The sequence below is a fragment of the Hemiscyllium ocellatum genome, chromosome 35 (assembly GCF_020745735.1).
Source record: "Hemiscyllium ocellatum isolate sHemOce1 chromosome 35, sHemOce1.pat.X.cur, whole genome shotgun sequence".
Classification (NCBI taxonomy): Eukaryota; Metazoa; Chordata; class Chondrichthyes; order Orectolobiformes; family Hemiscylliidae; genus Hemiscyllium; species Hemiscyllium ocellatum.
This window is the reverse complement of record NC_083435.1, coordinates 4,726,991-4,754,216: the sequence shown is the minus strand read 5'-3', so window position 1 is coordinate 4,754,216 and position 27,226 is coordinate 4,726,991. Positions and strand designations below refer to the sequence as shown.

General features: G+C 46.0%; 2 protein-coding genes across 6 annotated transcripts; one reads left to right on the top strand and one right to left on the bottom strand.

Moving 5' to 3' along the window:
- Positions 1–14,625: 14,625 nt before the first annotated feature.
- On the top strand, positions 14,626–22,222 carry LOC132832472 (nuclear factor 7, brain-like). Of its 4 annotated transcripts, none has more exons than XM_060850507.1 (6): positions 14,626–15,102; positions 15,189–15,284; positions 15,376–15,609; positions 16,627–16,649; positions 16,752–16,855; positions 22,009–22,222. In XM_060850507.1, exons 1-6 carry the CDS (start codon positions 14,692–14,694, stop codon positions 22,125–22,127), a joined length of 987 nt encoding a protein of 328 aa, XP_060706490.1. In that variant the 5' UTR covers positions 14,626–14,691; the 3' UTR covers positions 22,128–22,222. The 4 variants fall into 4 exon arrangements, with proteins under 4 accessions (XP_060706490.1, XP_060706489.1, XP_060706487.1 ...); XM_060850506.1 differs by having other exon boundaries at positions 16,752–16,856; positions 21,997–22,222; XM_060850504.1 differs by having other exon boundaries at positions 19,611–22,083.
- A 2,406-nt stretch (positions 22,223–24,628) lies between these two features.
- Positions 24,629–26,788, bottom strand: LOC132832455 (heat shock 70 kDa protein 1B). 2 transcript variants are annotated; one of them, XM_060850477.1, is made up of 2 exons: positions 24,877–26,788; positions 24,629–24,792 (listed from the first exon to the last, which is right to left on the bottom strand). In XM_060850477.1, the coding sequence occupies exons 1-2, from the start codon at positions 26,690–26,692 to the stop codon at positions 24,767–24,769; spliced, it is 1,842 nt and encodes a 613-aa protein (XP_060706460.1). In that variant the 5' UTR covers positions 26,693–26,788; the 3' UTR covers positions 24,629–24,766. The 2 variants fall into 2 exon arrangements, with proteins under 2 accessions (XP_060706460.1, XP_060706459.1); XM_060850476.1 differs by having other exon boundaries at positions 24,629–26,788.
- Between the last annotated feature and the right edge of the window lie 438 nt (positions 26,789–27,226).

Sequence of the window (27,226 nt, the reverse complement as noted above, 5' to 3'; positions counted from 1 at the left end):
TACCACCTCCCCACCACCACCATCACCACCACAGGTACCACCTCCCCACCACCACCACCACAGATACCACCTCTCCACCACCATCACCACCACAGGTACCACCTCCCCACCACCACCACCACAGATACCACCTCTCCACCACCACCATCACCACCACAGATACCACCTCACCATCACCACCAACACCATCACAGGTACCACCTACCCACCACCAACAACACCACCACAGGAACTACCTCCCCACCACCACCACAGATACCACCTCCCCAACACCTTCACCACCACAGGTACCACCTCCCCTCCACCATCATCTCCCCTCCACCACCAACACAGGTACCACCTCCCCTCCCCCATCACCACAGGTACCACCACTTGTCCACCACCACCACAGGTACTAACCCCTCACCATTACCACCAGAGGGCAGTCCTCTCGCAGGGAGCTGTGTTCCTGAAATCCTGGGCCTTCAGTCCCACATTATTCCGTCTCAGCCTATACTGGTCCACGCCTTTTTGCACTCACTCAGCCCTGACCAGTGAGTTACGGGCCATGACTCAGTGGAAAGGGGTACCATGTGGAAATCGTGAGGTTTCTGTTTGGTCTCCTCACTCCAGCACACCTCAACATTTGATCTCCCAACCGACATTATTAAGGAAATGTCAGCGTGGGTTGTCCCCATGCTGCTGCTTGTGGGATCTTGCTGACCACAGGTGACCACCTCACCTGGTCCTCTTCTCAATCGTTTCAGATTTGCATCTTTTATTTCTTACCAATTCAATCTCAGGATCGAGTGAGGACCCAATGACAGGTCCAGGGGTCACTCGCCATCTCTAATAGTCCTGGTGAATCATTACTGATCTGCCTTCTTGACTCACTGCTGTCTGTGAGCCACAGAGCTCTCCTTCCCTCTCACAGGTTCCTCCAACTCATTGGGTTTGACTGGCCATTTCAGAGGACTGTTGAGTGGATTGGTAGGGGCTTGGAGTCGCATATAGGCCAGGCTGGATGAGGAGAACAGAGGCTTATGAAAATCAATAGTAATTTTGTTAACAAGATTAACATGTCATTTGACATTTAGCAGGGGAGGCGGTATCTGTGGTGGTGGTGGTGGTGGGGGTGGGAGAGTGGTGAGGGGGAGCGGGTGGTACTGGTGGTGCTGGGGAGGTGGTATTATCCCTGGGCTCTTAATGTAGACACCCAGGGAATGTTCCGGGGACCTGAGTTTGCATCCTGTCATGGCAGATGGTGAAATTGGAATTTAATAAAAATCTGGAATCAAGAGTCTAAGGATGACCATGAATCCATTTCCAACATCAATTGTTGGGGAAAAAAGCATCTGCTTCATTAATACCCTTTGGGGAAGGAAACTCAGTTGAATTGAATTTATTGTCACATGTACCAACGCACAGTGAAAAGCTTTGACTTGCCACCAATACAGGCAGGTCACAGAGTTAAGTAGCATAGACAGTAAATAATAGGTAAACAGTGGCAAAAACAAAAAACACAGGTACAGGTGAATGTTAAGAGTTTGTGAGTCCATTCAGTATTCTAACAACAGTAGGGTAGAAACTGTTGCAAAACTGGCTGGTGCGTGTGTTCAGGCTTCTGTACCTTCTCCCCGATGGTAGAGGCTGTAGGAAAACATTGCCAGGGTGGGATGGATCTTTGAGAATACTGGCGGCCTTTCCTTGACAGTGGACCTGGCAGATGGATTCTACAGATGGGAGGTTGGCCTTTGTGATTGTCCCGGTCAAGTTCACCACTCTCTGTAACCATCTCTGATCATGAATGGTACAGTTACCATACCAGACAGAATGCTTTTGACGGCGCACCTATAAAAGTTGGCAAGGGTATTCGCCGTCATGCCAAATTTTCTCAGCTGCCTGAGGAAGAAGAGACGTTGTTGGGCCTTTGTAACCAGTGCATCCACATGAAGAGTCCAAGACAGCTTGTTGTGGATGGCTACTCCCAGGAGATTGACACGCTTCACTTGTTCCACCTCTGTGCTGTTCATGTGTAGGGGGGCATGAGTAACATCCCTCCAAAAGTTAATAGCGAGTTCCTTGGTTTTGCCAGCTTTGAGAGCTCAGTTGTTCTCAGTGCACCATTTTTCCAGGTCTTCCATATCCCGTCTGTAGTCTGTTTTGTTGCCATCTGAGATTCGACTGACTATGGTGGTGTCATCAGTGACCTTGTAAATGGCATTAGTCTGTTTGGCGATGCAGTCATGGGTATACAGTGAGTATAATAGGGGACTGAGTATGCACCCCTGGGGGGGCTCCATTACTGAGAGTTAGTGAAGATGAAATATTGTCCCCAATCTTCACTGATTGTGACCTGTGGGTCAGGAAACTGAGGATCCAGTTGCAGAGAGTGGGGCTTAGTCCAAGATCACTAAATTTAGTAATCAGTCTCGAGGGGATAATAGTGTTGAAAACTGAACTGTAGTCAATGACTAGGATTCTTACGTAGCTGTTCTTGGTGTTCAAGATGTTCGAAGGAGGAGTAAAGAGCACATGATATGGCATCTGACATGGATCTGTTGGTCCGATAGGCAAATTGGAGTGCGTCAAGAGTAGTGGGGAGGCTGGAGTTGATTATTGCCATGACCAGCCTTTCAAAGGCACTTCATGACCACCGAAGTTAGGGCGGTAGTCATTGAGACATGCTGCATGAGCCTTTTTAGGCACAGGGATGATGTCGGCCATCTTGAAACAGGCAGGGACAGTGGCCTGCTGCAGGGAGAGGTTGAAGATGTCTGAGAAGACCTCTGCCATTTGATCTGCACATGGTCTGAGTGCACGGCCTGGTACTCCATCTGGTCCCATCGCTTTCCTTGGATTCACAGGAAGGAAAACTGATCTGACCTCTGATGCAGTGACTGTTAGGATAGGTTCATCAGGGACTTGTCACAATAGGTGTTCCCTCTCCACTGAAATTCTGCTCAAAGTGAGCATAGAAGGCGTTGAGACGATCAGGGAGGGATATGTCATGGTCTGCTATCTTGTACTGTCTCTTTTTAGAATCTGTCATCTTTTTTAGAACTGCAATCCTTACTTGGTCTGCTCTATGTGTGACTTGAGACCCACAGAAATGTGGTTGACTCTTAATTGCCCTCTGGGCTGGGGGATAAATACTGTCCCAGCCAGCAATGCCCTCATCCTTTGAACAGATTTTTAAAAAGTCTTAAATTTAATTCAAATTTCCTTTTAACTGCTGTAGTGTGGTGTGTGTGTGTGTGTGTGTGTATCCAACTGCTTGGAGTGTTCCGTGGCAGCGAGGCCAGGCCCATCCTTCCCAACACCGGGAACAGGTAGAACCTCAGTACATGGTGACTCTTGGTGCTTGCATACCGAGGGTCAACACACAGCTTGATACAACTGCACACAAAGGTGGCCATCAGGGTGAGGGTAGGGTTGGGTATGTTCGCAGTCCCCTGATCCAGGGTTTTGGACACATTCCATTTTAGACCTTCAGGTGAAGTGGAAGATGGCATGGGTGACTGCAACAGCTGAGGTTTTGGGAATTGGGCAGATCTGTGCCACATACAACAACAGAGTGTGTGCCTCACACCTGATGACCAGATTTTTACCCAAAATGCAAAGGGAGTGGTGTTCCCAAAAGACCAGTTTCTGCCTCAACTTGGCAATACGATCCTCTGAAGATTTACACCCTGGCCCCCGAACCATATTCCCAGCACATTCACATAATCTGTCCTGATGGAGAAGGGGATAAAGGATCAGTAGGCCAAGTTCCCAAAGAACATGGCCTCGCTCTTGCCTTGATTTCCCTTGGCTCCTGAGGTCAGTTTGATGGGTCACAGAGGCTCATGAGTCTGTGCCCTGACAGTGGATCTCAGCAGAAAATGGTGACCTCATTCATGTGCAGGAAGGCTCTAATCTGCAGGCACCCGCTGCCTGGAATAGTCACCACCCACCCCTCAGGGTCACATCCTTCCTGATGGACTCAGCAAAGGGCTCTATCCAACACACAAACAAGGCAAGAGAGAGGGAGCAGCCCTGCCTGACTCCGGATCTGATCGGGAGGCTTTCTGATTCCCACCCATTGATTGAGACTGCGCTAATGATGTTGGTGTAAAGCATTGGATCCAATTGCAGTTTGGGAGAAAGCGAGGACTGCAGATGTTGGAGATCAGAGTGGAGAATGTGGTGCTGGAAAAACACAGCAGGTCAGGCAGCATTTGAGGAGCAGGAGAATCGACATATCGAGCATAAGCTCTTCATCAGAAATAAGGCTGAAACATCGAGCATACTCCCGACTCCAATTGCAGACTCCCTCCCCAGAGTCCGTTTTGGAGAGCATGTCCCACATGTAGGTGAGCGATATCCTGTCAAAGGCCTTCCCCTGGTCCAGGCTGATGAGGCAGGCATCCACACCTTCCCCCCATCCTGTAATTAGGCGATCGTGTCCCTCAGTTGCACGAGACTCTCAGAGGGTGTCCTGACTGGTACAGCACAGGTTTGGTCAGGGTGAAACACCAATCTCAAAGCAGATCCGACCCGGTTGGTAATGACCTTAGACAGGGTTTTGTAATCTGCATTCAGCAGTGAAATTGGTCCCCAGTTTCTAATTCCCTTCCTCTCCCTGTTCCACTTGTAGAAGAGGGTAATGATATGAGATCATGGCTGATCCGATAATCTCCAAATCCACTTTCCTGCCTTTTCCTCATAATCCTTGTTTCCTTTCTGATTGAAGAATCTCCCTCTCATTTTAACAGACCCAGACTCGGCAGCAATCCATGGCAAAGAATTCTGCAGATTCACCACTGCCTCCTAAATGATCCCCCCCACTCACACTTGATCTGATTGGCCCATCACATTCCCAAGGGCCCAGATGAAGATGGGATCTTTTCCTGTTGGACAGGACATATCCTGATGTTGAAAATTCTCCTTCACACAGTCTAGGAATGCTTGCCCATCACATTATACCTTATCAGTGCCCAGTCTGTATTTGAGTTAATAAAGTTCCCCATTAAAACTACTCTACAATGTTGGCATCTCTCTGTAATTTGCCTGCAAATTTGTACCTCTACATCGTTCTAAGTGGTTGGTGGTTGAGCGATGACACCTTGTCATGTCATTGCACTGTTTCTGTTCCTTAGCCATTTGATTCTGACCTTGACTTTTGTGGGAAATCCACTTCCTGTAAACATGGAATGGCCTCAGTCACCAACACAGCCAGCCCTACTCCATCCTATTCTTTGCTGAACACCTTGTCATCGGGAATATTTAGCACTCAGGCTTGTCCTTCCCTGAGGAATGTCTCTGGTAGTGTCACGACATGGCTTTTCCCATCTTATGAACTATACTCAGCACATTCACTGCGCCATTGAGTGGGGTATTTAGTGGGAAGCAGCAGCGAGCCCAGAGAAACAGAGTTTGTTGGAGGCGGGAGAACGAGTCTTTGGAGGGTGGGTGGGATTCACATTCGAACACATAGGCACAGAGGTGTTCAACATCTAGATGTGTTCGAAGTTTGTTGATGTGTGGGTGTAGTGGGATGAAGGAGAGTCCTTTGCTGAGAACTGACCATTGGTGCTCAGTAAGGGGCAGGTGGGGAGATGGATGGCAAACACCCAGTGGGCCTAGGGTCAAGGGCCTATGTGGACTTGGAATTGGAGTTGGGATTGGGTTTGAAGATTTTTCCTTGGGGAGGGGAAGGTGTGTGTGTGTTTGGGGGATGACGTGATTGGTAGTGACGTCACTGGCTGCATGATCAGTGTCACCTGTGCGAGTGACATCATTGTGTCCAGTCGTACGGCGGCTGGAGTGGCCGCTCGTAACAATTCTCAGCAGCTTTGGAACAATGTGAGCGTGCAGTAGTTGCTGCTTTCTGGATAGTGACAGTCAGTCGCTGTCAACTCAGTTGCCAATCACACAACACCAGGTTAGAGTCCAACAAGTTTAATTGGAAGCACTAGCTTTTGGAGCGCCACTCCTTCATCTTTGTACACCCCAGTCCAACACCGGCATCTCCAAATCTGTCATCTCAGATTGGGGTTTTGTATATTTCAGGAGGAAGCAGCTCAGGAAGGGGAGGTAGGGCGTGTACTTTACTGAAACTCAGTGCCAGTTGGAGAAGTTACTCGGTTTATGTTGAATTTATAATCAGTTAACGTTTAATGTTTACAGGATTAGCGATCACAGGAAAGCACTGCCAACTGCAGATGGCATCCTGTCCATTGAAAAAAAAACAACCTTTTCCCATTTGCTGTGTGGGAAGAAATGATGGACACCGTTGAACCTGGTAAAGTGCAGATGAGTTCCTTTGTCCTGTTTCATATTTTATAAATAGAATTGATATGTGTGCAAATATCAGAGATGGTATAATTAAGTACTTACCCATAAAGAAAGCTGGTTAACACTGGCTCTTACTGTCCTTGACTTGGTGTAGTATAAAGGAGCCCTCGCGAAACTGGGGCAGTATGAATCAGGGGGTAACTCTCCACTGGCTGGAATCATACTGACAGCAAAGGAAGATGGTGGTGATTGTTCAAGATCAATCATCTCAGCTCCAGGACAGTATTTCCTAGTCGATATTGAAGAAGAAATTCATGGATCTTTCAGTTACAATGAAGTCACTTTTTTTCAAAAAAAAAGTTACAGTTTCTGTAAATCTGAAACAAAGCCAAAAACAAATCAGGAAATATTTGATAGGTCAAGAGTGATCTGTGGAGGGAATAAACAGCGTAGGTTTCATTTAGACTGATGGGATAAGTGTTAAGACCTTAAAACAGATGCGCTAAAGTAGGCCATTCAGCCCATCAAGATGGGCATTTTTGCAATTCTTGCAGTGGCAGGGGAAGGTGCCTGGAGGGGAGGTTGGGTTGGTGGGGCACGTGGACATGACAAGGGTGTGGTGGAGGGAATGGTCTTTACGGAAAGCGGGGAGGGAAATATATCTCTGGCGGTGGGGTTCGTTTGTAGGTGGCGGAAGTGGTGGATGATAATGTGATGTATCAGAGGTTGGTGGGGTTGAAGGTGAGGACCAGTTCTCATTGCGTTGCGAGGGGTGGGTTTGAAGGATGGAGGTGTGGGAAGTGGATGAGATGCGCTGGACGGCATCATCGACCACATGGGAGGGGGAAATAGCGGTCTTTGAAGAAGGAGGCCATCTGGTATGTTCTGTGGTGGAATTTGTCCACCTGGGAGCATCTTCTGCCTCAGGACCCTCCAACCACATGGGATCAATGTGGATTTCACCAGTTTTCTCATTTCCCCTCACCCCACCTTCTCCCAGATCCAGCTTTCTAACTTGGCACCACCTTGTTGAACTGCCCCACCTGTACATCATCTCCCCACCTATTCGCTCCACCCTCCTCTCCGACCTATTACCTTCGCCCCCACCTTTATCCACCTATCACATTCTCAGCTACCTTCCCCTAGCCCCACCCCCTCCCATTTATCTCTCAGTCGTCTTGAGCCATCCCCTCATTCCTGATGAAGAGCTTATGCTCGAAACGTCAATTCTCCTGCTCCTCGGATGCTGCCTGACCTGCTGTGCGTTTCCAGCGCCACACTCTTTGACTCACTCAGCCCATCTCGTCTGCTCTGTTCCACATTGAGATCATGGCTGAGCTGATCATTCTTAACTCCACGTCTCTGTCTTTTCCCTCTAACTCTTGATTCCCTAACTGATTTAGAAAGAAAATTCCATCTGAGTTTTGAATTATTAACAACCCATTCTCGACAGTACTCTGCAGTACAGAATCCTACAGATTCACTATCCTCTGATAGAAGGAATTTTTCCTCATCTCTGCCTTAAATGAGCGACCCCTTATTCTGAGACTATGCCCTGTGGTCCTTGACTCTCTCACATTGGGAAACAATCTGACCACATCCAACCTGTCAAGTCCTTCAAGAATCCTTCATGGATCAATAATGTCGTGTCACATTCTTCGATATTTCATCGGCCCAATCTATGCAGCTACCCTTCATAACATAGTCTGTCAATCCCTGAAATAACCCTAATGAACCTTCTCTGGACTGTCTCCAATGCCACTGTAACTTTTTCTTGATAAAGCTCCAAAACTGTTCACAGTATTCCACCTGTATTCCACCTGTGGGCTGACCAGTGCCTTGTACAGTTTGAGCAAAAGCTTCCCACTTCTACATTCCATTCCCTCTGAAATACAGGCCAACATTCCATTGGCCTTCCCTGTAACCCTCTGAACCTGGATGCTATTTTCTTGTGATTCATGGATGAAGACTCCCAAATCCCCAAGCTCCATAGCTTCCTGCAGTCTTTCTCCATTTAAAGGAGTTGAATGGGCTGGGGCTGTTTTCCTTGGAGCGTTGGAGGCTGAGAGATGACCTTATAGAGATTTATAAAATCATGAGGGGCATGGATAGGATAAATAGACAAGGTCATTTGCCTGGGATGGGGGAGTCCAGAAATAGCAGGCATACGTTTAGGGTGAGAGAGGAAAGATATAAAAGAGATATAAAAGAGGCAACTTTTTCACGCAGAGGGTGGTGTGTGTGTGGAACGGGCTGCCAGGAGAAATGGTGGAGGCTAGTACAATTGCAACATTTTAAAGGCATTTGGATGGGTATATGAATAGGAAGGGTTTGGAGGGATATGGGCTGGGCGCTGGCAGGTGGGATTAGATTGGGTTGCGATATCTTGTCAGCATGGATGAGTTGGACTGCAGGGTCTGTTTTTGTGCTGTACATCTCTATGACTCTATTGAATCCTTTGCAATAGACTGAACATTTTCCCAATAACTTACATCGATCTAACTGGCTGAGATTTGCCTGTGTTTTTACCTCCTTCACTTTTCAAATGAAGCTGGTGTAACATTGACAGTTTTCCAATGTTCTGGGATATTCCAGGATCTAAGGCTTCTTGGAAGATTACTGTCAGTGCATCAACCATCTTTGTAGCTATTTCCATTAATATCGAAGATGCATCCTACCAGGTCCAGGGGACCCATTAATCTTCAGCCCCATGAGTTTCCCTGCACTCAGAATAGTCATTAAGTTTGTCTCCTTTCTTTATTTTGACTCTTGAATATTTTGTAATTTTTAGAATTCTATATGAGTCTTCGACTGTGAAGGCTGATGCAAAGTATTTGTTCAACTCCTCTTCTATTTCCTGATTCCGAATTATAATTTCCCCAGCCCCCTTCCCTAAGGAATCAAACATAGTGCTGGAGAAACTGAGCAGAGTTCTTGTCTTGAGTCTAGTGTGCCTTCCTTAGAACTGACAGCAGCTGCAAAATAGTGGTATTTTCTCTGACGATGAATAGGGGTGGGGGTGGGGGTGGGGGTGGCGGGTGATTGAAAATAGATTGGCTTTGCTGGGAACAACTGTTTTGGACTAGAACAAACCCCCTCCAAATATATTAAGAAGAAAGTCTAGACTCTTAACATTTTCTTATTTTAAAGCCAAGTATAAGTCATTGTGTTCCAGATTTGATTTGATTGGTTAAAATGCCAGGGTTTAAAACAAATCACACTTTTTTTTAGATTAGATTAGATTACATACAGTGTGGAAACAGGCCCTTCGGCCCAACAAGTCCATACCGACCCGCCGAAGCGCAACCCTCCCTACCCCAACATTTACCCCTTACCTAACACTACGGGCAATTTAGCATGGCCAATTCACCTGGCCAGCACATCTTTGGACTGTGGGAGGAAACCGGAGCACCCAGAGGAAACCCACGCAGACACAGGGAGAACGTGCAAACTCCACACAGTCAGTCGCCTGAGTCGGGAATTGAACCCGGGTCTCTGGCACTATGATTAAAAGGTAGACAGAATAAAAATAAGGAATTGGTTTAAATGTAACTCTATTAAAATGCTGAATAAAATTATATGTATATTAACAACTTTTACTCACGAACTATTCCAGTACAGCAACATCCCATAAACACACCCTTAGCAAACGCAAATTCAGTAAGACAGATTGTTTCACATGTAATTCTAGCAGCAGGAAGAGAACCCCAACTTTTTGCTGTAATGGAGAGAGGAATAAGAATTTTCACATCTAGCTTCAAAACCCCAGCAACTGGTGAAAGCTAAAACTGAAAATCTTGGTTCTGTGGCAGCTTAACCCCACCCATTCAGGCTGCTTCTATTGTTCTAACTTGAAAAATTCCCAAGTCCTCAGAAATTGTTTACAGGCACTTCATTGGCTTGATCAGGCTGCTCTGAACCTATATCTTAATCTGTATTCATAGAAATAATCCAGTACAAAATACACCTCTTAAAGTAATAATATCTTCATAACAACCAATACAGAACAGGTCCTAGGGATGTCAGGGTGTGAAACAAACATGGAGGAAGATGTTCACACTCTGAACTTGTTAAACTTATTGTTGAGCCCTGAGGGCTGTAAGATACCAAGGGGGAAGATGAAGTATTGTTCCACCAACTTGTGATGAGCTTCACTGGAGCATTGCAGCAGGCCTGAGACAGAAATGTTGCCATGGCAACATGGGGGGTGTTGAAGTGGCAGGTAACAGGAAGCGCAGGGTCATTTTTACTGACAGAGCAGAGATGTTCAGCAAAGCAGTCACTAATGCAGCTTCTAATGCATGAGAACATTATTTCAATGAGCCACCACATACTGCAGCACAGAGGAATTACGAAGAGTAGAGGAACATCACTAGTATCCTTTCGTACAGATGAGGAAGGACACCACTTTGATTGGGATAACACATCCATCCGAGGACAAGCCAAACAGAGACACGCAAGAGAATTCCTAGAGGCATGGCATTCCAACCAGAACTCTATCAACAAAAACATTGACTAGGATCCCATTTACCACCCCCTGAGAAAAAGAACGTAAAATGATATCACCATTGGAAGTGACATCACCAACCCAAGGAACCTAAACACATAAATAAAAAGTGGGCCATGCTTCATCCTGAGGCTCAGTGGTGATGTTACCTAATATGTGACGACACAATGAACCTTCAAGCTCAGCGAGCAAACCTGCATCTGGACAGACTTGGAATGCCTACTGTTCACATTACACCCTACACGTGTCCCAGTCTGTATCTAGTTAATAAAGTTCCCAATTAAAACTACTCTACAATGTTGGCATCTCTCTGCAATTTGCCTGCAGATTTGTTCCTTCTAAATGATTGGCGGTTGAGAGATGGACGTATTGTAATGTCATTGCACCATTCTTATTCCTTTGGAATAGCCAAATACTTCCATCCTTGCACCTTGTGGGAAGTGCATTTCATGCAGACATGGAATATTCTCAGTCAACAATACAGCCAACCATCCGCCTCCCCATTCTTTGTTGAAAACCTTGTAATCAGGATTATTTAGTATTCAGGCCTGCCCTTTCCTGAGGCACGTCTCTGGTAGTACCACCACATGGTTTTTCCAATCTTATTAACTATACCCAGCACATTCACTGCTCTCTGTATTTAGTCTGAACCACTGGTCTCCTGTCCAAGCTGCAGCTAATTCTGGGCTTGCCATTTCGGAAGGATGTTAAGGCCGAAGGGATGGTACAAGGGGAGATTTCCCAGAATGGGACCAGGGATGAGGCTCTTCAGTTCTGTGCAGTGACTCCCAAGGTGAGGATTGAGAGGATCCTGGTGGGTTGTAAGGGAGCGGTGAGGAGGCGCTGGGCAATATGTTTCAGCTTGTGTTTCCCACAAAGTCAGACACAACTTGGCCATCCATGCCAGGGGCTGCTTTGGGACTGAAGGATATGAAGGAGGACAAAGTGAAAAGTCAAATGACGCCAGATTAGAGTCCAACAGGTTAATTTGAACCAACAGCTTTCAGAGCTCCCGTTCCTTCCTCAGGCAGTTTGTGTATGAGAGAGACACAGACTTTATAATAAAAGATCAAAGGGTCATACAACTCATGCGAATGCATTGTACAAACCTAGATGGCTATTAAGTCTTTAATCATGATTTGGAGATGCCGGTGTTGGACTGGGGTGTACAAAGTTAAAATACCACACAACACCAGGTTGTAGTCCAACAGGTTTAATTGGAAGCACACCAGCTTTCGGAGCGACGCTCCTTCATCAGGTGGTAGTGGAGGGCTCAATCCTAACACACAGAATTTATAGCAAATATTTGCAGTGTGATGTAACTGAAATTATACATTGAAAAATTGATTGTCTGTTAAGTCTTTTATCTGTTTGAATAACATGATAGTTTCACTTCTTTCATGTGTAAATCAGAAAACCTTTTTTAAAAAAGTTGCATTCTTGGGTTAGCTGTTAACAATGGTACTAGCTAGAAAATATGTTGAAGGTGCTAGCCCCCTGTGTTCTCTGTCTATGACCTGATGTTTAGATTGATTCCAATCTAAAAAGTGAGATAACAGAGTTTTACATGAATTCATGGAGTTTTTGAGCTCAGAGTTCTACATGGATGCATGCAGTTTTTGAACAAAGTACAATATAACCCTGCAAATACAAATTCACCCCACAAAATATATGTGTGCATGTGGGTTTTTGTCTGTCTGTCTGTGTGTGTGTGTGTGTGTGTGTGTGTGTCTGTCTGTCTGAGTTGGGGGTTGTGAGTGTGAGAAAGTGTATGTGTGTGTGTGTGTAGTGAGTGGAGAGTGTCTTAAGGCTGTGAGGGAGTGCATGTGTGAGTGTGGGAGTGTGTGCGTCTGTAAGGCTGTATGTGGGTGTCTGTGTGCGCGTCTGTGTATATGTGTGTCCATGTGCATGTGTGTATAGGAGTGCCTATGTTGTGTGAGAGTGTGTGTGTGAGAGTGTGTGTGTGTGTGTATATATATAGTGCAATGGTGATCACCTGTAATGTGACATGAACCCAAGGTCCCGGTTGAGGCCCTCCCTATGGGGACCGAACTTAGCTATCAGCCTCTGCTCGGCCATTTTCCTCTGCTGCCTGTCCCGCAGTCCACCTTGGAGGATGGTCACCCGAAGGTCCGAGGCTGAATGTCCTGGACCACTGAAGTGTTCCCCAACTGGGAGGGAACCCTCCTGTCTGTTGATTGTTGTGCAGTGCCCATTCATCCGTTGTTGTAGCCTTTGCTCAGTTTCCCCAATGTAACATGCCTCCGGGCATCCATGCCTGTAACGTATAAGACAGACAACGTTGGCTGAGTCACATGAGTACCTGCCATGTACAAGGTGGGAGGTGTTCCCACGCGTAATATTGGTATATTGGTATCTATGTCCACAATCTGACACATCTTGCAGCGTCCACCGTGACAGGGTTGTATGGAGTTGTCCTGAGAGCTGGGCAGTTTGCTACGAACAATGATCTGTTTGAGGTTTGGCGGTTGTTTAAAGGCAAGTGGTGGAGGTGTGGGGAAGGTCTTGGTGAGGTGCTCATCCTCATTGATAATGTGTTGCAGGCTGGGAAGAACATGGTGTAGTTTTTCAGCCCCTGGGAAGTTCTGAACAATGAAGGGTACCTTGTCGGCTGCAGCACATGTCTGTCTCCTGAGGAGGTCATTACGGTTCCTTGCTGTGGCACATCGGAACTGGCGGTCAATGAGTTGGGCATCATACCCAGTTCTTGTGAGGGCATCCCTGAGTACTTCCAGGTGTCCGTCACAGTCCTCCTCCTCTGGGCAGATCCGATGTATGCCTAGGGCTTGTCAATAGGGGATGGCTGTTTTAATATGTTTTGGGTGGAAGCTGGAGAAGTGTAGCATTGTGAGGTTGTCTGTGGGTTTGCGGTAGAGTGTGGTGCTGAGGTGTCCATCCTTGATGGAGACGCATGTGTCCAAGAATGAGACAGATAGTCGAGAGTAGTCCATGGTGAGTTTGATGGTGGGATGAAACTTGTTGATGTCACTGTGTAGTTTTATCAGTGACTCCTCGCCATGGGTCCAGAGGAAGAAAATGTCGTCAATGTACCTGGTGTACAATGTTAGTTGGAGATCCTGCATAGAGAAGAAGTCTTGTCCAAATCTGTGCACAAAAATGTTGGCAATTTGGGGGTGCAAATTTGGTCCCCATGGCTGTTCCATGTGTCTGGATGAAGAATTGGTTGTCAAAGGTGAAGACGTGATGATCGAGGATGAAGCGGGTGAGTTGTAGGATGGTGTTTGGAGATTGGCAGTTGTTGGTGTTGAGTACTGAGGCTGTTGCCGCGATGCTGTCATTGTGGGGGGTTGAAGGGGGATGCAGGTTTCGATTGATTAATATTTCGGGTTTTATCAGAATAAAGCTGATACCTTCGGTTAGACAATGCATGTTAGGTGTGAGGCCATGTTTCCAGTCTGTTTGTGTCTCACCCTGGCTTCCTTTCCAAAGTAGGAATTTATGAAAGGCTACCTTGACTGACTATAATGCAGATTTTGTGCTGTTTGAACTAAACAGAATGTATCTACAAATTGAAATCTGCACAGGAGAGCAGCAGGCAGCCAGTTACCCAGGTCTAAATGTCCACCCCCTCCCGTCTCTCTCTCTCTGCCTCCTCCCATCTCTCTTCACACCCACCCTCCCCCTCCCCAGCCCCATTCCCAAGAGAACCTTCCCTCCCACCTCCTGGCTTCAGGGATTCCCTGTCGCTGCTCTCACGCTGTTTCCACCCTTCATTCTGCTCTGGGGGCTGTCTCCGTCTCTCAGAATGGGCGGGCCAAAAACAAAACTCCCCTTGAATATTTGCAGTGACCGCCCTGAGGGAGGGACTGAGCTGAAAGTGTTCAGCAGCGCAGGAACACTGGAGCTGGGAGCGGTCTGATTCGGGAAGTGCTGTGTGTGTGAATATGGATTCCAGACTGCAGGGAGAGAGCTGGACCGAGGAGGTAATCTGTCCCATTTGTCTGGATTTCTTCACTGATCCGGTTATACTGGATTGTGAACACAACTTCTGCCGCTCCTGTATCACCCAGAGTTGGGGAGATAGAGAGAGAAACTCCTGCCCGGAATGTAGACAGGAGATTCCGGACAGAAACCTCAGAGGAAACCGGGCCTTAGCGAATCTGGCCGAGAAAGCTCGAAGATTAAGTCTGAATCCAGAAGAGAAGGAAAGTAAACATCACTGTGAGGAACATCAGGAAGAACTGAAGCTGTTTTGTGAAACTGACAAGAAATTGATGTGTGTGATTTGTAGAGATTCCCCGGAACACAAATCTCACAGCTTCCTGCCGATTAAAGACGCTGTTGGAATCTACAAGGTAAAAGGAGATTTCACCCACTGATTATTTCATCACATTTTCATGGTAGCACACTTTCACTTTCTGACTTTCTCTCCCAATCCCAGGATCGGGTGAAATCTTCCTTGGATTCTCTGACAGGGAAGAAATGGGCTGCTCTAGAAATGCAGCAGCAGCAGAAACAGAAGATTTCCCAAATTCGGGTAAAATCTCCCTGAGCTCAGCTTCAGCATTTGATTGGGTCATTTGTTGTCCTTTTGCAGAAACATATTGTGTTAACATTTCTCCTGATAGGAAGGATCCAGCCGTGTGCAGACCGACATCAAATCCGAGTTTGTCAAAATGCACCAGATGCTGACTGAGAGAGAGCAGAGTTTACTCCGAGATATCCGGGAACAAGAGGAAAACATTCTCAAAACAATGGAGCAAAACCTTCGTGAAATTGAAGAGAATTTAAATTTTCTTCAGCAGAAACTCTCAAAGCTGGAAAAACAGTTGGAACAAAAGGAAGGAGTGATATTTCTGAAGGTGATTGATTATGTTTCAGTTCAGTTCAGTGAAAGTGTGACTGAACTAACCCAACATGATGCAGAGACCCATCCTCCTTCATCCCCCCTGTCACTATCTCCCTCTGCTCCCTTCTCCATCATGGGATTCTCTACTTTCCTGTTCAGTATATTTATCTCAGTCACACTGTGTGACAGTGGATTGCACATTCTCAGCACTTCCTTGATAAATACCTTTCTCCTCAACTCCCCATTTTGTTTATGTGTAACTGGATAATGTTCACTGGCTCATATTTTCAAAATCATTAGAAGGAGGTTGGTGAGGTGTCTCTGGAGTACTGTTTTGGTTAGTAAATTATAGGAAGGATATTATTAAGTTGGAAAGGTTTTAGAATAGATTTACAAGGATGTTACTAAGTAAGGAAGGTTTGAGTAAGGAAGAAAGTTTGGAAAGGCTGGGACATTTTCCGCAGGAGCATAGGAGGTTGAGAGGTACCCACATCGAAGTTTATAACATAATGAGAGGTATGGATAAAATTTCCCCGAGGATGGGGGATTTGAAGATTGGGGTGTGTCAATTTTTAAGGTGAGAAAAGAACGATTTTAAAAAAAGTCGAGAGACTTTTTGATAACTTTTTCAAGGATCATGTATGTACAATTACAACATTTAAAAGACATTTGTTTAGGTACCTGAATAATAAAGGCTTTGAGGGATATGGGCCAGTGGCAGGAAGGTGGGACTAGGTTAGTTCAGCATGGACTGATTGGACCGAAGGGTCTGTGTCCGTGCTGGATGACCCTATGATTTGAAGTGGAAACATCCTCATTGAATCCATCAGTTTGACCCCTTTCTTAAATTTAAGCATCCAAGCCAGCAAATTATCTTCATGTTTCCTTCAATCTTTTGCAATGGTTCAATTTTTTTTATACCTGAAATTGCCAATTCTCAGCAGCCTGTAACAATGTGGGTGTAACTGCTGCTTTCTGGATGTAGACAGTCAGTCTCTGTCAACTCAGATTGGTGTTTTGTTTATTTCAGGAGGAAGCATCTCGGAAGAGAAGGTAGGACATGCACTTTACTGAAACTCAGTGCAAGTTGGTGAAGTTACTTGATTTATGATGTTTATGATGAACTTACAATCAATGTGTATTTAATATTTACAGGATTCGTGATGACACAAAAATCCTATCAATTACAGATGGTATCCTGTCCACTGAAAAATTCGACAACCTTTTCCCATTTGCTGTGTGGAATACCAGTAAACCAGGTAACGGTCAGATAAGTTCCTTTTATCTGATTTATATCTTTTAATTTGAATTGGTGTGTGTGCAAATATCAAAGATAGTAGAATGAAGCACTTAGCTATGAAGAAAGCTGGTTCACAGTGGCTCTGACTGTCCTTGAAATTGACACAGCATTTACCTTGGTGTAGCATAAAGGAGCCCTCGCTAAACTGGAGTCAATAGGAATTGGTGGAAAGCTGGTTAGCATCAAACTGAACACAAAGGAAAATGGGGGCAGATTGTTCAAGATGGTGGTGCTTTTTCTGTTGATAGGCTGTGGCTCATGGAAGGGGAAGGATTGAGTCAAATTGATGGAAATGATGCCCAGAGAGAGAAAAAGAGAATAAACAGATAAAAGCAAAGCCGGCGAATGCCTGAAGCAAAGCCGAAAGGGAGATAAATGCTGAATGGGTGCTAATGGGCAGTGTGAATAGTTGAAAATGGATTGGCTTTGCTGGGGACAACTGTTTTGGAGCAGATCAAACCCCCTCCAAATATATTAAGAAGATAGTTGAGATCCTAACATTTTCTTATTTTAAAACTGTGTAAGGCATTGTGTTCCAGATGCAATTTGACATGTTAAAATCACACTTTATTCATACATTACTGTTAAAACACAGACAAACCAAAATTAAAGGAATTGGTTTCACTGTAACTCTATTAAAATGCTGAACAAAATCAAGTATATATTAACTGCTAGAAAGTCACTATTCCAGTAGAGTAACATTCCATGATCACAACCTTAGCAAAGGGAAATTCAGTAAAATAGATAATCTCACATGTAATTCTAACAGCAGAAGAGAACCCCAGCTTTTAGCTGTAACAGAGAGAGAAGAATAAGAGCTTCCAAATCCTGCTTCAAGATCCCAGCAACTGCTGAAACCTAAAACTGAAAATCTTAGTTCTGTGGCAGCTTAACCCCACCCATTCAGGCTGCTTCTATTGTACTAACTTGAAAAAAAAACAAAGCTTCACAAACTGTTTATTTCAGTGGCTTCTGAATGTCTGCTTAGAACTGCTGTCTTAATATTTCTACATAGAAATAAGCCAAGATAAGATACATTTCTTAAAGCTATAGTGTGATCATAACAACCAACACAGAAAAGGAGCTAGGGGTGTGGAAATGGGAAATGAATTTGGAAGAAAGTATTCACACTCTGAAATTGTTAAATTCATTGCTGAGGATACTGAGGGGGAAGATGAGGTGTCCTACCAGCTTGTGATGAGCTTCATTGCAGCACTGCAGCAGGCCTGAGACACAAATGTTGCCATGGCAACACGGAGGAAAGAGGTGTTGAAGTGGCAGGTAACTGGAAGAGCCCAGACAAACACATTCCTCAATGAACACACTGACACATGTATATCCTCGCAAATACCCATCTCCCACTCACACACATCCCTCCACACATACCAAACTCCTCCTCCTCCTCTCTGTCTCTGTCTTTGTCTCTGTCTTCTCTCTTCTCTCTCTCTCTCTCTCTACTCTCTCTCTCTCTCTCTCTCTCTCATCAAACACAGGAGCAGGAGTGACCCCTAGAGCTGGCCCTGTCGTTCATAAAGATGGTGGCTGATCTGATTGTGACCCTAACTCCATTTTCCTGCCTGACTCCCACAACCTTCGACTCCCTCATTGACAAAAAACCTGTTTAACTCAGCTTCGAGTCTATTCAATGAACTGGCCTCCACTGCTCTCGAGGGGGAGAGAATTCTAAAGATTAATGATCCTGAGTCACAAATTCCCTTCTCATCTCCATGTTAATTGGCAGGGCCCTTACTTTGAAACTCTGTCCCTGATTCAATGTTCCCCCACAATGGGAAACACCCTATCAATGTCTACTCAGTCAACACCATCATCATCGTAGACATATTAATAAGAATCTCTCATTCCTCTAAACTCCAATGAGTACAGTCCCAGCCTGAAACCTTTCATCACAGGGGAACTGCTTCATCCTAAAGACATCCTTTGACTTGTCTCCACTGTTTCAATAAAGCACTTTCCTAATGTCCCCTATTTCAATCTAACCAGTACCAGCTGAATTTCTTTCTATGACATTGGATTTCAGGTGGTTTAATTGGTATTTTGAGATCAGATTCAGCATTTTCACTTTCAATGTTATGAAAACCCACTTCACTCCACCATGATATCGGAAAATAATGAATGACAGTGGGACTCAAACAAACAGGAGTCAAGATTAGAGTGGTGCTGGAAAAGCACAGCAGGTCAGGCAGCATCCGAGGAGCAGGAAAATCGATGTTTCGGGCAGGAACCCTTCATCAGGAATCAGCTCCTGCCTCAAACGTTGATTTTCCTGCTCCTCGGAAGCTGCCTGACCTGCCGTTCTCTTCCAGCACCAATCTAATCTTGACTCTGATCCCCAGCATCTGCAGTCCTCACTATTGCCCTGAACAAACAGCAGCTTGTTCTCAGTGAGGCAGCTGGAGCAATATCCCATTGAGTGTCAACTCAGAGGAAAAGCTTGAAATAGGCTGGAATAATATAAAAGCTGTGGAGTTTGAATTTTTTTTCCATTTGCAGCTGTAAAGATCCACATTTATTTGCCACCTCAAACTCCACTTCACAATATAATGCTGACCCATACTCTAATGACCTAAGCAGACTGTCCTCCTCTATTCACACATCCCCCACCCACACCTTCCTCCACACACACACACACACACACACAGATATGCTCTCCTCTCCCCCCAAGATACTGTCTCTAATTCTGTGTTTTCTCCCAGTCTCTGTGACTCTAGATGTGGAAACAGCGAATCCCTACCTCGAGGTGTCTAAGGATTTGAAGAGTTTTAGATGTACCAAGATCCGAAGGAGTCTCACTGTCACTGGGAAGAGATTTACAGACTGTCTCTGTGTACTGGGATCAGAGGGATTCACGTCGGGAAGACATTACTGGGAGGTGGAGGTGGTGGGGAATCAGCACTGGCGATTGGGAGTAGCCATGGAGTCTATGGAGAGGAAGGGACTGATCAGTCTGATCCCAGAGAATGGATTCTGGATCATCGAGTGGGATTGGGATCAGTTATATGTAAACTTCCCTCGATCTCCTCTCACTGTCAGTCAGATCCCCAAGAAGGTGGGAGTGTATCTTAGTTATGAAGCTGGGACAGTTTCATTTTACAACGCTAACACCAAGTCCCATCTCCACACCTTCACTGGGAATAAATTCACTGAGAAATGTTATCCTTTCTTTGGGACTTGGGATTTAAATAAATTTCTGAGAATTTGTTCTGGTTTGGATCTGAAAATGTGAAATGAGCGGGGCCTTCCTGACCTCACAATGATCTGACCCTGGGATTAGTGTCAGAGGTCAGGGATTGGGTTCAGAAACTCCAATTGACAATAGATTGTTTCAAAATGTTGTCAATGAATTTTGAGGTTATACTTGGTAAAATCACAACCAAAGTTTCAAAAAAATCATGTCCAAATATGATATCCAAATATCTATATGTCAAATGGTAAAAATGAGAAAGGACATTACATCTCTTCTGTCTCTCCTTCCATCATTTACTCCCTGCTTCAGGCCTATCCTCCATCCCTTCACCTGTCCCCAGTCTGGAGCTGGGATTTCTCTGTGTTTCCATTTCTCACGCTTCACTGGGCTCATGAAATCCTGAGGGGGATATCTATACACTGAATGGTGATAAAGCAGTACTTTCATAATATGCTCCATTGAGCTCCTTGTATCAATGAGGAGGGGAGAACAAAATCCACACTCTCCCAGGAATTCCACCACTGAAGTCAGACTCACCGGTCAGAGGTTTTCAGGCTTGTCCTTACATCCCTTCTTTAAACAATGGCACAACATCAGCCATTCCCCAGTAATCTGGCACCTCACCTGTACTTATAGATGATACAAATATTTCTGCAAGAAAAAAATTCTATCTGGCTGGATTCTGAATTTATCCCAGTCTTTGGCATCGACAATAGTATCACAGTGCAAGCCAGATTGTTATCCAGTGAGATCACACCACATTCTCACCCTCTCCCTCTGACTCACTGTTCTCATTTTCACTCTCTCACACAGATGTAAATATATCCACATATTCTGTATATTCCCTGTACTCTTTAAGAACATGGCTTTGCTCTTGCCTCGATTTCCCTCGGCTGCCGAGGCCAGTTTGAACTGGTCACAGGTTCCCATGAGGCTGTGCAATGACAGCTGATTCGAGCATCATCCATATCCAGGGAGGCTTTGACCTGCACTGCCTGGAACATTCACCTCTCTCAGACTCACAGAGAGACAGTGAGGACAGGAGATGTTGGAGCTTCAGAGTCAGAAGTGTGGTGCTGGAAAAGTACAATGCCACACTTTTCGACTCTCAGGCTCACACTCGTCCTGATGGGCTCAACAAAGGGCTCTATCCAACACACAAACAAGGCAGGAGAGAGGGGGCAGCGCTGCCTGACTCCAGATCTGATCAGCGAGCTTTCTGATTCCCACCGATTGATTGAGACTATGCTAATGATGTTGGTGAAGAGCAGTTGGATCCATTTACAGATTCCCTCCCCAGACCCCATTTTGGAGAGCACGTCCCACATGTACATGTGCGATATCCTATCAAAGGCCTTTTCTTGGTCTAGGCTGATGAGGCACGTTGGTGATCGTATCCCTGAGGAGCACAAGGCTTTCAGAGATCATTAAGAAGGATTGGTGGTTGAGAGACGACACCCAGTAATCTTGTTGCACGATTATCGTTCCTTCGCTGAAGACAAATGCATTCCGCCCTTGGACCTTGTGGGAAATCCACTTCCTCCAGATTTGAATGGTCTCGGTCACCAATACAGCCAGGCCTCCTCCATCCCATTCTTTTCTGAACACCTTGTCATCAGGAATATTTAGCACTCAGACCTGCCCTTCCCAGAGGTATATCTCTTGTCGTGCCGGCTAGGCCAGCTTTACTGCCCTTCCCTAATTTTCCCTGAGAAGGTGCCTTATTGAACTGATGCAATCTGTCTGTTTTGGGTAGACCCACAATGCTGTTAGTGAGAGGATTTTAGGAGTTTGATCTGTTGTCCCTGTTAATGCTGTCTCTGTCTCTCTCTCTGTGTCTCAGCATTTTGTGCTTTGAGATATCCTTCACTAATATTCTCCCTTGGTTCCCATGGCCTCATTTGCAGTGATCAACATTACCACCTACTGTCCTGGGAGGGAAACTACTGTGGAAGCTGGTCTGGGATCGCTCTTGAATTCACTGCATTGGTGCCATCCGTCACAGTCCAGTAGAGCTGGTTCATAACACAGGATTTGTTCATGGTTGATGAATGACATTATACCTGGCGGATACTAGAGCTGTATTAAATTGGCAGACTATTCACAATGCAGAGTATTTGGTTTAATTGGTCTGATTTTATATAATCTTTCAGCAATAGGCATCATAAACTATGTCAGTGGTGAGCCTGCCTATTGTGCCATTGATCAGAACAACAACAACTTATATCTGTGCATCTTAGCTTTGTAACACATCTCAAGGCGTTTTGCTGTAGCATTACTGGACAAGTTGTGATGGAACCAGAAAGATACTTTTGGACAAAGGACTAAAACCTGGTCAAAGGTGAGCCAATTAGAATACAGAGGGTCCAAGAGATTTTGGGAAGTAATTTCCTGTTCACTTTATGCTTGGCTTATTACAAATGGGGACAGTGTTGGGGAACGGTCAGGCTCTGGTGCAGGTTATGATACAGACAACAAGACACATCACTCTATGGTTGTGCATTAACTGCTGCAGGGAACTCAGACCAGGATTTCTTATATAGTTTGCTTGTTAGCAGGGTGTGAGCATTGCTGGCTGGGTTTATTGCCGGTCATTACTTGCTGAGAGGACAGTTAAGAATCATCCCCTTTCCTCTCGTTCTGGAATCACATCAGCCAAACCAGGTAAGGATGGCTGATGCTTCCCCCAAATGACAAGAGGAAACCAGAGGTTTTGAAACCACAGTTGACAGTGATGACTTGATTGTCATTGGGCCACAGCTGCATTCCATATCGGATTGAAACTGAAATATAATTTCTCCATCTCCGGTGGTTGGACTCAAACCTATGCCCCAGAGCTGTATTCTGAACTGACAGGCTGAATCGGCCAACCCCAGCCCGATTATTACACACCCCCTAACCCCCACGTGTTCACCCTGTGATGTCATGGTTGTAGTCAGCTATTCAGCACAGGGACTATCTGTACACCTTCTAAAGATACAATTTATTAATCACAGAATTTATTAATCACCGAAATAATAATTCTAAATTTGGGCAACAATCTTGCCATTTTGCCAGAAGCAAGATTTGTCCTGAAGTTTAGTTTGAATTAAAAACAAAACATCAACATGAGAAACAGTATGTGATCATAAGCAAGCAATTCTTAAATGGCCTTTGTACCGAACGACGTAGAGTCATAGATATGTACAGCACAAAACCAGACCCTTCAGTTCAACTCATCTATGCTGACCAGATATGCCAACCCAATCTAGTCCCACCTGCCAGCACCCAGCCCATATCCCTCCAAAACCTTCCTACTCATATACGCATCCAGATGCCTTTTATATATTGCAATTGTCCCAGTGTCCACCCCTTCCTCTGGCAGCTCATTCCGTACACCTATCACTCTCTGCGTGGAAACATTGCCCCTTAGGTCTCTTTTATATCTTTCTACTCCCCACCAGGGAATATCTTTGTCAATTTATCCTATCCATGCCCCTCGTGATTTTATAAACCTCTACAAGGTCACCCTTCAGTGTCCAACACTCAAGGGAAAACAGCCCAAGTCTATTCAACCTCTCCCTATGACTCAAAATCTCCAATCCTGGCAATATCCTCATAAATCTTTTCTGAACCCTTTCAAGTTTCACAATATCCTTGCGAGACGAAGGAGACCAGAAGGAGTTTGAACTCAAGGAAATACTAGCATTCCCCAGTTTTTGGTCAGTTTGCACTTTCAGTTCTGGTTGTGACCGACAGGAAGAATGTGGAGACTTTGAAGAGTGCTCAGCAGAGTTTTACCAGGACGCTACCTGGGTTAGAGAGTATGAGCTAGAAGGAGATGCTGGACAGATGAGGGTGGTTTTCTCTGGAGCAGCAGAAATAGAGGAGAAACATAAATAGGATTGACAGACCACACTTCTTCCCCAGCTGTGATACGTCTAATGCTGGAAAGCATGCATTGACGCTAAGCCAGAGCAAATTGAAAGAAGATGTAAAAGGCAAGTTCTTTTTAAAACTAGGTGCCTGGAATGGACAGCCTGGGGTAGTGCAGGAGGTAGACGCCATAATGACTTTTAATGGGCTTTTAGATCAGCACACGAGTAAACATGCAATGGAGGCAGGGGGATTGCCAGGCAGAAGAGACAAGTTTAACTTGGGGCCATGGACAACACAACATCGTGGGCCTAAATGCCTGTTTCTGTGCTGTACTGTTCTATGTTTCATAATCTGGAGTAAAAATAACTCAGTGCTGGTGTGAAAGTGTGTCAGAAATGCTTTGCAGTAGGAAAACAAAGAGAAATCATTCACAGCATTTATGTTAAATCATACACCTCAGAAAGAAACATGTAGAAATCAATAAGAACATTTGTATTTTTTTAAAAAGTGCATTTGTAAACAAAAATAAATATTTTTCTGTACATTAAGAACTATCCCCTATAAAAACAAATATAACAAGATTATGTTCCGCCAGAGGATTCAGAAAATTAATTCACCACATTGACAAACAAATTCCAAAATGTCAACAGGCTCCAAGATCAGTGACATCATCACTGTTACAGCTGGCAGTAACTTCTGCAGCAACCCTCTCCTCTCCCTGTCACTGAAAGAGAGAGATCATGGTGCTGACCCAGTCCCAGTCTAAAGTTCAGGCCTGGATTGCGGAGGCTCTGACTTTCCAGTCCTTTAATCCACCTCCTCCACTGTTGGTCCTGTGGAAGTGGCACATCCAGCCTGGGCTCTGCAAGAACCCCCTGCTGCTGCTCCTCCTTGGTACAGGTTGGCAATGATGGGACGGCACAGCTTTTCCAATTCTTTCAGCTGGTACTCAAACTCCTCCTTGTCTGCCATCTGGTTGTTCTCCAGCCACAGGATTGCCTGGTTACATTGCTCAAGAATTTTCTTCCTGTCTCCCTCACTGATCTTAGTTTTCACATTCTCATTCTCCACTGTGCTCTTCATGTTGAAGGCGTAGGACTCCAGATTGTTCTTGGCTCCGATCCTTTCCCGCTGGGCTTCATCCTCATTCTTGTACTTTTCTGCCTCCTGCACCATCCTCTCAATCTCCTCCTTACTCAGCCTGCCCTTGTCATTGCTGATGGTGATCTTGTTCGATTTGCCAGTGCTCTTATCAATGGCAGAGACATTCAAGATGCCATTGGCATCGATATCAAAGGTGACCTCAATCTGTGGCACACCGCGAGGGGCAGGAGCAATGCCACTCAACTCAAATTTACCCAGGAGATTGTTGTCCTTGGTCATGGCTCGCTCCCCTTCATACACCTGAATAAGGACACCAGGCTGGTTATCAGAGTAGGTGCTGAAGATCTGGGTCTGCTTGGTGGGAATGGTGGTGTTGCGCTTGATGAGTGCAGTCATGACACCTCCTGCTGTCTCGAGACCCAGAGACAGGGCAGCGACATCCAGGAGAAGTAGGTCCTGAACATTCTCTGACTTGTCCCCCATCAGAATAGCTGCTTGAACAGCTGCCCCATAGGCCACAGCCTCATCAGGATTGATGCTCTTGTTCAGCTCCTTGCCACTGAAGAAATCTTGCAGCAGTTTCTGGATCTTGGGGATACGGGTGGAGCCCCCAACCAAGACAATGTCATGGATCTGTGACTTGTCCAACTTGGCATCTCTCAGAGCTTTCTCCACTGGTTCCAGAGTGCCTCTGAACAGGTCAGCATTCAGCTCCTCAAAACGAGCCCTGGTGATGGAGGTGTAGAAGTCAATGCCTTCGAACAGACAGTCAATCTCAATACTGGCTTGTGTGCTGGAAGACAGGGTTCTCTTGGCTCTTTCACAGGCTGTCCTCAGCCTCCTGACTGCCCTCTTGTTCTGACTGATATCCTTCTTGTATTTCCGCTTGAACTCTTCAATGAAGTGATTGACCATGCGGTTATCAAAGTCCTCTCCTCCCAAGTGGGTGTCACCAGCCGTTGATTTCACTTCAAAGATACCATCGTCGATGGAGAGAATAGACACATCGAAGGTGCCACCCCCCAGGTCAAAGATGAGAACGTTGTGTTCTCCGCTGCCCTTCTTGTCCAGGCCGTAGGCAATGGCAGCTGCCGTTGGCTCATTGATGACACGGAGGACATCGAGGCCAGCGATCACACCAGCATCTTTGGTTGCCTGGCGCTGGGAGTCATTGAAGTAAGCAGGCACCGTGATAACAGCATTGGTGACAGGGTGTCCCAGGTAGGCCTCTGCTGTCTCCTTCATCTTGGTCAGCACCATGGAAGAGATTTCCTCAGGGTAAAAGGCTTTATTCTCTCCTTTGTATTCAACCTTGACCTTGGGCTTCCCTCCATCATTCACCACCTGGAAGGGCCAGTGCTTCATGTCAGTCTGGACAACTGGGTCATCGAACCTCCTCCCGATGAGTCTCTTGGCATCAAAGACGGTATGCTGGGGGTTCAGAGCCACCTGGTTCTTGGCAGCATCTCCGATGAGCCTCTCAGTGTCATTGAAGGCCACGTAGCTGGGGGTGGTGCGGTTGCCCTGGTCATTGGCGATGATCTCCACCTTGCCATGTTGGAAGACCCCAACACAGGAGTAGGTGGTGCCCAGGTCAATGCCAATGGCTGTTCCTTGAGCTGCAGGCATGTTGATCAAAGTCTGTGGTCGAACTGAGTCTTCTCCTCTTCTGTGGAGAGCTCCCTTCTGTCTGTCTCAGTGACCGAGCTGTCACTCAGTATCCAATCAATGCCAACCACTCTGATTGTGACGCTCGCTGGGAGCTGCGGCCCTTTAAATAGAATACGTGGGCGTTCCCGGGGAGGCTGGGCTGGATGATTGGCGGCGGGACGGGCCAATGGGGGAGCGCGGCGGTGAGGTCACGGCGGAACGTTTTGGAAGGTTCTGAGGCGGCGGCCAATGAGAGGCGCGGACGGTTCCGCGAGACGCCGAGAGCCCGGGAGTGTTCTGGAAGGAGCGAGCCCGGGGAAGAAGGTTCTGGAAAGAGGCGGAAATTTCCAGCGGGATCTCTCCCCCCCCGCCCCCGCCCGGCGGCAGCGGGAAAGGATGGGGCTGTGTGTGTGTGTGTGGATGGATGGGGATCTGCAGGGAGCCCGGGGCTGGGTCCCTGGGGAAGGGGAGCGGGTATGTGCTGTCAGGGAGTGTCCAGGAATTGGAGTAAAT

Coding starts and splice junctions, on each gene's coding strand:
- LOC132832472 (XM_060850504.1), top strand. CDS start 14,692: ATGGATTCCAGACTGCAGGGAGAGAGCTGGACCGAGGAGGTAATCTGT. Junction 16,650..16,751: donor GAAGCATCTCGGAAGAGAAG/GTAGGACATGCA, acceptor TAATATTTACAG/GATTCGTGATGACACAAAAA. Junction 16,856..19,610: donor GTGGAATACCAGTAAACCAG/GTAACGGTCAGA, acceptor GTTTTCTCCCAG/TCTCTGTGACTCTAGATGTG.
- LOC132832455 (XM_060850476.1), bottom strand. CDS start 26,692: ATGCCTGCAGCTCAAGGAACAGCCATTGGCATTGACCTGGGCACCACC.